This window comes from Coregonus lavaretus (genome assembly GCF_964263955.1).
Source record: "Coregonus lavaretus genome assembly, chromosome: 7".
NCBI classification, from domain to species: Eukaryota; Metazoa; Chordata; class Actinopteri; order Salmoniformes; family Salmonidae; genus Coregonus; species Coregonus lavaretus.
Window position 1 is genome coordinate 52,179,938 of NC_139994.1, and position 11,700 is coordinate 52,191,637.

An 11,700-nucleotide genomic window follows, 5' to 3' on the forward strand; every position below is an offset into this window, starting at 1 on the left:
GGAAAATGGTCCAATTCACACACTTATCAAGAGAACATCCCTGGTCATCCCTACTGCCTCTGATCTGGCGGACTCACTAAACACAAATGCTTCGTTTGTAAATTAATGTGTCCCCCTGGCTATCCGTAAATAAAAAAATATGGAGATTTGGGAAGAGATTTTCGATGTACAGATTCCATGGTACATGGTTCATGAACTGGTACAAAAAAACAACACTTGATTTAACACTCAATTTTAATTATTATACAAAATTCTTCCCACCAACAGAATGCTAAATATATATGGGGCATACAACAATCTCAGCTCTGTAGATTTTGCTGTGAAGAGACAGAATCACTTGATCATTTAATTATGGTATTGCCCATATGTAGCATGATTCTGGTCACAGGTACAGGAATGGTTAAAAAATCACAACATTCACTTAAAATTAACCTTACAAATAGCAGTGTTGGGCGATTTGGAAAGCCATAGTCAGTCAATAAATAATATAATAATACTAGTAGGAAAGGTTTTCATCTTTAGCTCACAATCTGTGGATACTATATGATTAGAAAGGTTCAAAATGTATGTAAAACATCACAGCACAATTGAAAAATATGGATGGGTTAATATATATACAGTATATATTTTATGATAATAATATATATTGAGGCGTACTGCGGACAAGCCACCAGGGGGACACTCGTCGTAGTCCCGTGTAGCTCAGTTGGTAGAGCATGGCGTTTGCAATGCCAGGGTTGTGGGTTTGTTTCCCACGGGGGACCAGTATAAAAATAAAAATAAATGTATGCACTCACTAACTAATGTCGCTCTGGATAAGAGCGTCTGCTAAATGACTAAAATGTTTTTAAAATGACAGATGGAGTCTACATCACGTGGCGGTGGCTCCCTCTGCTGGACGTGCCAGGTCTCGATGGGTCCTCCGGCCAGGACTAATTGGGGCTGATTGAGGCAGGTGAGTAATCAAGGGGCTGATTGCTACCAGCCGTACAGGGCCCATAAAGCTGCCAGGAGGGCAGCACAAGGGGGGGTTGGAGGTAGTGAGAGGTTGCTACTGGATACCAATACCGGATCCTCCCGTTCGGTCTCCATGGAGCCCCGCCCACGTTCCAGCGCCTGATGGACCGAGTCCTCCAACCCCACCAACAGTACACAGAGACCTATTTGGATGACATCATCATCCACAGCAAGGTTGGGAAGAGCACCTGACGCACCTCCAGGCGGTACTGGATGCGCTCAGGCAAGCCGGGTTGACAGTGAATCCCAAGAAATGCAAACTGGTGTTCGAGGAGGTGGAGTACCTAGGGTATTTGATCGGATGGGGGAACATCAAGCTCCAGGGGAGAAAGGTCCAGGCGATTCGTGACTGGCCCGTTCCCCACACCAAGACACAAGTTAAGTCCTTCCTGGGGCTGGCGGGATACAAGCCACCAGGGGGAGACTCGTCAAGGCCTGGTGACAGAAGGAGTCTGCATTACGCAGCGGTGGCTCCCTCTGCTGCACGTGCCAGGTCTCGACTGGTCCTCCAGGCCAGGACTAATTGGGGTTGATGAGTAATCAAGGGGCTGATTGCTACCAGCCGTACGGGGCCCATAAAGCTGCCAGGAGGGCAGCACACGAGGGGGGTTGGAGGTAGTGAGAGGTTGCTACTGGATAGACGTCCTCATGGTCTGATAGAACCGAGGGGCTCGGTGTTCTACCCCAGAGGAGACCGCATTCCCCGGAGCTCAGAAGACGGTCACCCGGAAGAGGTCCCCAGGAGGAGACCTGTTTCTTTTATTTTTCTTTATTGTTTTAAATAAACATCCTTGAAACTGAGGTATCACATTTGTGTCCATGTCTGATCTGTATAAACGTCTAGATCAAACCCCCTGGTCACTTAGAAATGTCATTTTTGAAAGAAACTCATTTTTTTTGTCTATTAAAATAACATCAAATTGATCAGAAATACAGTCTAGACGTTAATGTTGTAAATGGCTATTATAGCTGGAAACTGCTCATTTTTAATGGAATATCTACGTAGGCGTACAGAGGCCCATTATCAGCAACCATCAGTCCTGTGTTCCAATGGCACGTTGTGTTTGCTAATCCAAGTTTATCATTTTAAAAGGCTAATTGATAATTAGAAAACCCTTTTGCAATTATGTTAGCACAGCTGAAAACTGTTGTGTTGATTAAATATGCAATAAAACTGGCCTTCTTGAGACTAGTTGAGTATCTGGAGCATCAGCAATTGTGGATTCGATTACAGGCTCAAAATGGCCAGAAAGAAAGAACTTTTTCTGGAACTCGTCAGTCTATTCTTGTTCTGAGAAATGAAGGCTATTCCATGCGAGAAATTGCCAAGAAACTGAAGATCTCATACAACGCTGTATACTACTCCCTTCACAGAACAGCACAAACTGGCTCTAACCAGAATAGAAAGAGGAGTGGGAGGCCCCGGTGCACAACTGAGCAAGAGGACAAATACATCAGAGTGTCTAGTTCGAGAAACAGACGCCTCACAGGTCCTCAACTGGCAGGTTCATTAAATAGTACCCGCAAAACACCAGTCTCAACGTCAACAGTGAAGAGGCGACTCCGGGATGCTGACCTTCTAGGCAGAGTTGTATTTTTTTTGATTGTTTGTTTTCTATTAGTAGGCCTATTCGTTTGAATTGTATTCATCGTGCAATTCAGAGTCCAATTGCATTCTGCCATGTGAATGAATTAAATGAACTTGGAACTTGAATTAGGGAAACATTAGTGATCCATGCTTAGCCTAGGCTACTATATGTGTTGAATGAAATATTATTTCTTAACTTTTTATCTAATATTTTTTATCCTGCTTTTATGTTGAATCCTAGAAATAAAGTACAAATATACACATTATGAAAAATAATTTCATATTTCTTCTATTTGTTAAAAAATAAATACATAAATAAATTCAATGTTTTTGTTTTAATCTAGCCTACTTCATTTCCATGTGAGGATCTTGAACAATAGATCCCAATGTTTCCTTAACAACTTATTATAGGTGCAATACACATAGACTTATTTAGGGGCGAACACCCAATTATTTTCGACTATATTGTATCCGAGAGAGAACAGAGCTTTTTTCTTAGATAGCATGAACAGCTGTTTTCTATGTTTCGCTTCGCTTTTGTTGGATCTTTGTTTTTTTTTCCAAATACAGGTCCATCCGTTTTAAGAGAACTGGGCAACATCTGGTGAGAACTTTTTCTTTAGAATAGAATTTGGTCAACGCGGTAGAGATGCGCCTTCACAGGGAAGATCACTTGCAGTGGATACAATCAGAGGCATCATGCCCATAGGGGGCACAGGGGCACGTGCCCCCTCAGATTTGTCCTGTTTTTGTATGTTTTTTTACGTTTGTTGTTGTTTCTCTGTAATGCCACTAGCCACTTGGTAATTTTATGAAGTTAAAATGTTATGTTATTAGCCTGCATTATTAAGCCATTAGGCCTACACACATATCACCAGCTACACTGATTATTACACCTTAAGCTACAGTATATCCGCTTACTAATTATATTTATAAACTGGGTGGTTCGAGCCCTAAATGCTGATTGGGTGAAAGCCGTGGTATGTCAGACCGTTTACAACGGGTATGACAAAACATGTATTTTTACTGTTCTAATTACATTTTTAACCAGTTTATTATAGCAATAAGGCACCTCGGGTGTTTGTGGTATATGGCCAATATACCATGACTAAGTGCTGTATCCGTGTTGCGACGTGCTTAAGAACAGCCCTTAGCCATGGTATATTGGCCATATACCACACCTCCTCTGGCTTTATTGCCTAATTAAAACCCCTTGAGCATGACCATATAAAAGGAGGTCTTGCTATACAGTGCCTTGCAAAAGTATTCATCCCCCTTGGCGTTTTTCCTATTTTGTTGCATTACAACCTGTAATTTAAATGGATTTTTATTTGGATTTCATGTAATGGACATACACAAAATAGTCACAATTTGTGAAGTGAAATGAAAAAAATAACTTGTTTAAAAAAATTATATTAAAAAAAATAATGGAAAAGTGGTGCATGCATATGTATTCAACCCTTTTGCTATGAAGCCCCTAAATAAGATCTGGTGCAACCAATTACCTTCAGAAGTCACATAATTAGTTAAATAAAGTCCACCTGTGTGCAATCTAAGTGTCACATGATCTCAGTATATATACACCTGTTCTGAATGGCCCCAGAGTCTGCAACACTACTAAGCAAGGTGCACCACCAAGAAAGTGGCACCATGAAGACCAATGAGCTCTCCAAACAGGTCAGGGACAAAGTTGTGGAGAAGTACAGATCAAAAAAAAATATCCGAAACTTTGAACATCCCACAGAGCACCATAATAATAATAATAATAATAATAATAATATGCCATTTAGCAGACGCTTTTATCCAAAGCGACTTACAGTCATGTGCGTATACATTTTTACGTATGGGTGGTCCCATTCTTTAAAAAATTGAAAGGATATGGCACAACAACAAACCTACCAAGAGAGGGCCGCCCACCAAAACTCACGGACCAGGCAAGGAGGGTTTTAATCAGAGAGGCAACAAAGAGACCAAAGATAACCCTGAAGGAGCTGTAAAGCTCCACAGCGGAGATTGGAGTATCTGTCCATAGGACCACTTTAAGCCATACACACCACAGAGCTGGGCTTTACGGAAGTGTGGCCAGAAAAAAGACATTGCTTAAAGAAAAAAATAAGCAAACACGTTTGGTGTTCGCTAAAAGGCATGTGGGAGACTCCCCAAACATATGGAAGAAGGTACTCTGGTCAGATGAGACTAAAATTGAGCTTTATGGCCATCAAGGAAAACGCTAAGTCTGGCACAAACCCAACACCTCTCATCACCCCGAGAACACCATCCCCACAGTGAAGCATGGTGGTGGCAGCATCATCCTGTGGGGATGTTTTTAATTGGCAGGAACTGGGAAACTGGTCAGAATTGATGGAATAATGGATGGCGCTAAATACAGGGACATTTTTGATGGAAACCTGTTTCAGTCTTCCAGAGATTTGAGACTGGGACGGAGGTTCACCTTCCAGCAGGAAAATGACCCTAAGCATACTGCTAAAGCAACACTCGAGTGGTTTAAGGGGAAACATTTAAATGTCTTGGAATGGCCTAGTCAAAGCCCAGACCTCAATCCAATTGAGAATCTGTGGTATGACTTAAAGATTGCTGTACACCAGCGGAACCCATCCAACTTAAAGGAGCTGGAGCAGTTTTGCCTTGAAGAATGGGCAAAAATCCCAGTGGCTCATGTGCCAAGTCTATAGAGGCATACCCCAAGAGACTTGCAGCTGTAATTGCTGCAAAAGGTGGCTCTACAAAGTATTGACTTTGGGGGTGTGAATAGTTATGCACGCTCAAGTTTTCTGTTTTTTTGTCTTATTTCTTGTTTGTTTCACAATAAAGAATATTCTGCATCTTCAAAGTGGTAGGCATGTTGTGTAAATCAAATGATATAGGCTATTTTATTCCCATCATCATAAGTTATAAACAGTCTGATAAGCAGTCAGAGCTCTAGGAATGTAATAAACAATTGAAGATTGATCATGTCACTTATTAATAATTAACTTAGATCATTAATTTAAGGGACAATGGACAATAATTTCATAATTAACAAAGACATAATACTGAAGTGAATTTACGAACTTAATTCCTATGTCGCATTTCATTGGAAGTATTTTTTATATTTTCATAGCCTACAGGGCCATCTGCTGACAGAGTGAACAATCATACCTGATACAATGTTGTCAATCATCATAATCTACCCGGTATGGAACCTTATGAAAAAGGAGTGTCGCAAAGGGATGTTATGATGCAACCGCGGTGCAACGTAGCTGGGGCTACTTAATATTCTGGTACAGACGCTGAGTGCTATCGATGCTGTCCACTTGTGCATTTATTTCCACCCATCCGTGCATGGTGTGATGGTTGATAAAATTTGAACAAAATACTTACAAATAATAAGAAAGTAACAGAAGCTTACAGGCAGTTTACTTGATTGAGCGTGTTTTATTCTGTGCGAATTCACCAAAATACAAAAATCCCTCAGTTAGTATTTCGTGTATATACAGAATAGGAGGAAGATATAACGACGCAAGCTATATCTACTATTCCACACAGTTCCTTGGCTATTTCCTTTGCACAACGCCTTTTATGAAAGCCTAAATGGAATACATTTTCTGCATGCCACTAATCACCGCATCGCCATTTTGGCTCTGGAGAGCGGCTCGAGCGTGCGAATTCCATTGAAGAGAGTGCGTACAGCGCCCTCTACCGGCCTCTTTCATAGAGCCAAAATGTCTGAGAGTGGTCCTGATGCTGCAGGGATGCTGAAAGCATCGACATAGAAGGATGTGAGTGTCTAAACTGTACCGGATTCATATTTATTGGCGCAGTCTCTGTGGCGCAATGGAATAGCGCGCTGGACTTCTAATCCAGAGGCTCCGGGTTCGAGTCCCGGCAGAGATGGGTCACATCTGGGTGCCACACGGCAGACCTGTGGACTTTTTATTACAGAAAATGTATGCTGTAATTAATGCTGTCCCGTTATAAACTGCAGCCACCTTTTCATTCAATGCATCCTTCTAAATATTCTAAATATAAGACTGCACTTCACTACATCTCTACACCCCATGATATGTAGGCTTAACTTGTATTTATCACATACTTGTATTTATCACATAGCCTAACCATAATAATAATGTATCATATCAAATAAACAATGAGTTATATAAATATGATTTGCTTGATTTTATTTTTTTCTTTAAGTGAAAGAATAGCATGTTCGACCACTTATTGAGCGTTACAATATCAAGGGAATTATAAAACAGAAATTCTTGATTTATTTCACCACACAAACAATCCATTCCTATATAGTTTTTCAAGTAGATCCTCTGAGTAATGGTAGAAAATGAAACACTTATTTAGTCAAAATACATCAATGCCAGTCTAGTGAATAAACTATACATGCAATAACGGTCCAAAAGCAGAACAATTTAATGATGGCAATGCCTGGAATCCTAATTATAGTGGCTATATATTTCAGTGAACAAATTAGTGTAACTAAAATGTGTTGTTTCTACGAGGTGCATCCGTGTGTAGGCATTTTAATTGTTGCTCCAGTTCTTTGCGTGTAGTTCCTGAGTCAGTGCACTTGAGGGCGCTCCAACACTGCGCTATAGCCTAGGCTGATGTAAAGCCGAGAGAGAAGGATATGAGAGAAGCCTACAGCCTACCATACAGGCTCAATGGGTACATTAAACACTACATGTATAGCCTATGTATCTGGCTATAATAGGCTATATATCCTTTACTTCATCATTACTTTGAGAGAAAGGAGGAAACATACGCTGTCACTTCTGGTGCAGAACTTGGTTTTGCCATGTAGAATGTTTGAAAAATGATTTGCTTGCAGAATGATTCAACTAACTCAGCAGTCAATTACCATGACATGCCATTAAATCTGTAACCTATTGTTCAATCTCTCTTAAATAGAACAATACAGAGATAATGGCAAAAATCCAACAAACATTATGGACAAATTCGTGTAGTTTTTCTCTGGTGACAAAGACATGAAAATGTAATAGCGGACCACTACCATCTACTGCGAGATTCAGACTAGAAAGAGGAGGGGGGTGTGCTGTGGTGCTGACGTACGTGAGAGGAGAGAGCGAGAGAGAAAGGAATGCGCCGCTAATGAGAAAACGGACCATCGTGGAGCACGCAAGAGCAGACAGCAAAAAGGAGAGCAGGAAAAAACGGAGAAATGATCTAAACCGTAAAACAAAACAGCAGAAAAAGGAGGTGGATAACGACGAAAATCGTCACATATATTAATTGGAAGGATTACAATTGCCCTATACTGGTGAATAAAATCCGAGGATTTTTGATGCTGTCCTCACGGAGAATAGAGCTAACGGGCTTGCTGGTCTTCTGAACGATGCATAGGCTTCTGCTCCTGAGTTTGGCGTTGAGTTTTCACCGTGGTAAGATAAGGGTTTTCCCTGTTAACTTCCCTAATAAACGACACACTGTTTCATGTTGTCGAACAATACCAAGACTTGTTAAACTTGATGAGGGGAAAAGTTACTCTAGATTCGTTTCAGTAATGTGTGTGTGTGCGCGCGCGCATGTGTACGCGTGTGTGTTTGTGTGTGTGTGTTTATGTGAGAGAGCGATAGAAGTAGATGCTCCCTTTTTCTGCGTATATGGCCTTGAATTTGTCATTACATGGGGGGCAGTGTGAATGGTAGGCTATTCCACAGTGTGTGTGTGTGTGTGTTTGTGTGTGTGTCTAACATGATCATGGCCTGATTGGTGCAAGAACCTAGTATCCACCAGATGACCTTAGTCCTGTGCATTCAGTAGCCTATTGCCTTATTCAAATAGGATGTTAGGCAGCAAGGACGTGATTTGAATGGCTGTGCGCGTCTACAATTTTTGACCAAGGGTGCTTGATATTGGAATTTGGGAACGGCTTGCGTAAATCATTCAAACGTTGCTTGCCATCTTTTATTGGTGCCTGAGATAGAAATGTAGCCTAATAACACACACGCACACACACGCACGCACACACACACACACACACCAAGGCCATTGTAGACGGTCTCCAGGTTGCCATGCGTAGCTGCCGCTGTTGCCTGTTCTGCTCGTGTGCGTGACACAAAGATTGGAATGGTGACTTTTTTTCGCCATGTATTTCATTTTTGAATCGAGGTATGGCCAGCATAGCTCCAAGTATAATACCCCTAATGTCATCTAGATGTCATATCTTTAATACCTGCGCAATGACAGGTATAAAGGCTATTGTTATAACGTAGTTGCTAGGAGACAAGTGCTCAAGGGGAACGTGATTTCTCAGGCTACCTGTTAGATTACAGCATCTTCCTCCCTTTTCATTGTCTACCTTGTTGTGTGTGACAGTCAGAGAGTGCGTGTACTGTGAATGTGCGGGCGCGAGGCGAGCAGGTACTGACCAGCCTACCACTTTATCATAGGTAGGGGGCGTGTTTGAAAGGTCTATATAGGATGATGTCATCCATATAGCCTATGTCTCTTTTTAGATAGGCTAGCGTTACTCCTTTGTCCTTCTCTCAACATCCATACACAATATTAGTCTACTAGTATAACTATACACTAAATGCTAAATGTTAGTATTGTAGCACCTTTTCACTGCCTAATCATGTAAAACAACTGACAGATGGCCTATAGTGTGGCAGCTATAAACAGTAATCGTTATGAATATACATTACACACATCAAAACATACTAATACATCACATTCACACATGGAACGAAGCTGAAGCATGCATGCACTCACACACACACACACGCACACACACACACACCAAATACAATGGAACCCCTTCAACCCAAATCAACATGCAAATTCCTGTTGTTTTTCTGCAGGGAGCCCTCCTCGACTCCCTGACAGCAGGTTTCTCTCTCATAAATCCATCCGTGCACATGAGTGGTTCTACTACAAGCCACGCACGCACACACACACGCACGCACGCACGCACGCACGCACGCACGCACACACACACACACACACACACACACACACACACACACACACACACACACACAAGCACACACACACACACTCACTATGTAACATAGCATGTCACCATGTTGTGTTAGTTACATGGCTGTAAACTATGTGTCACACACTGTGCTCATTATGGCAATGGTACAATGTCACCATTTTATTGTTCATGTGTAGGCTATACTCTTCAAACTGCCTGTCCAATACACTGCTCTCAGAACACTTGAAGAAAAAAACTGTTTTTTTATTTTTTAGGTTCAGTTTTCTTAACAAGTATTTCATATGGTATGAAATGTAAATGTATGTCCTGTTTGCCATTCAACTGCAAAGACTCTTTATAATCCATGAAAATGCAATTGTTGTTGTTAGAAGCTTACACCTCGTAATTTTGCTACACTGCAACTTGGTATTGCTAATGTACCTATCTAGACTGCTATAACAAAGGCCTCAGTGCAGGTGCAACATTTGTCAGCTTCTGTCCTTATGAACAATGCCACAACTACTTATACACTAGACTGGCATTGTTTTGCCATTTCTGAATTTCAGATGTTTAAGTATCACCAACTGCTGTCCACACATAGGAAACAGAGACGTATACCAGATTGAATGGATAATATCGTAAATGTGAATATGGATGATATGGACAGAAAGGGAATAGAGAGAGAGAGAGAGACCAAATAACCCAACCCAGTCTCATGAGCTACATATTCTATTTCAATGTTTTTGTAAATATTGCAAATGTGACTTGATGCTTTAAAACTAATTCTGACACATAATAGTAGGGCTGTCCTATTGTTTATTGTAAAGCTACAAAAACAGACAATGAAACTTGCTAGAAAACTACAAATTAGAAGACGCTCATTGAGGCTCATTGTTTATCATGGATAGTATACTAATCTATAAAATTATCAAAACGTATGTGTGTAATAAATCATATTACATTATAGCATTATGTAGCAGCTCAAAATGACAGCAAGCCGTCCGGGTCTATAGCAGTAGGCGTTAAAGACCCTACTAAAGCTGTTTGACTGGGCTAACCAATGGAGTTTTTAAATCATTCTCATAAGATGTGCTCTGTGAGAATTCACAAAGCGAGAGAGAAAGAGAATGAGAGAGAAAGAGAGAGGGAGAGAAAGAGAGGGAGAGAAAGAGAAAGAGAGAGAGAGAAAGAGAGAGAAAGAGAGAGAGTGGGAGAGAAAGAGAGAGGCAGAGAAAGAGAGAGGGAGAAAGAGAGAGAAAGAGAGAGAGGGAGAGAGAGAACTAGAGAGAGAAAGAGAGAGAACTAGAGAGAGAAAGAGAGAGAACGGGAGAGAAAGAGAGAGGGAGAAAAAGAGAGATAGAGAGAGGGAGAGAAAGAGAGAGGGCGAGAGAGGGACAGAAAGAGAGAGGGAGAGAGAAAGAGAGAGAAAGAGAGAGAGAGGGAGAGAAAGAGAGAGGGAGAAAGAGAGAGAAAGAGATAGAGAGAGAGAGGGGGAGAGGGAGAGAAAGAGCCAAGTTTATCACATCTGACTCTTTGCCATGTTTTCAAACTATGTGTCTACATTTTGCCAAGAGACAATTTTGGGGTGGGGGAGGGGTGGCAAAAAGTTGTGTTGGGGGGGGGGGGGGGGTCCGGTGTGGCAATGGTGGGGAGGGTGGTCTGGTGGGCAGGTGGGTGAAGTCGAGAGGGCCAGATCAAGACCGATTATAGTTTTTTTCCCGGGGGGGTGGTTGTAGTGGGGGATGGGGGATGAAAAGAAAGAAAGAGAGCGAGAGGCAGGGAGAGGGAGGGAGAGGGAGGAGGAGGGGAGGGGTTGGGGGCCAGGGGGAGAGAAAGGGACGATTACTCAAGGCTGACTGGCTCCTCTGTGGGGACAGCTAGCCACACACACACACCTCATTCACAGAGAATATGGAAGAGAGAGTTCAAAGTGCTACGCTCAAATCAGAATTATTTAACCCACATCTGAGGCCTCTCTCTCCTTCCCTGAGCTCTGGGGCCTTGGAAGATGCCTCTGCACATGCCTTGGCTTAGACTAGAATTAATTGGCATTAATCACTGTTGAAACTTCTCTTCTTCTCCCTCTTTTTTCAGATTATTTTTTTCTCTTTCCCTTCTCTCTGTCCTTCCATTTTTCCTCCTT

The 11,700-nt window shown here is 41.8% G+C and overlaps 1 protein-coding gene across 1 annotated transcript in view; it reads left to right on the forward strand.

Annotated features, from left to right (window-relative positions):
* Positions 1-1,119: 1,119 nt before the first annotated feature.
* LOC311132581 (kin of IRRE-like protein 1) overlaps positions 1,120-11,700 on the forward strand; it is a gene marked incomplete at its 5' end in the record, with an annotated part of 28,436 nt that continues 17,855 nt past the window's right edge. The window contains one exon of the mRNA XM_084165838.1: positions 1,120-1,191. Coding sequence (XP_084021964.1) covers positions 1,120-1,191 — 72 coding nt within the window. The remainder of the gene's footprint in view (positions 1,192-11,700) is intronic.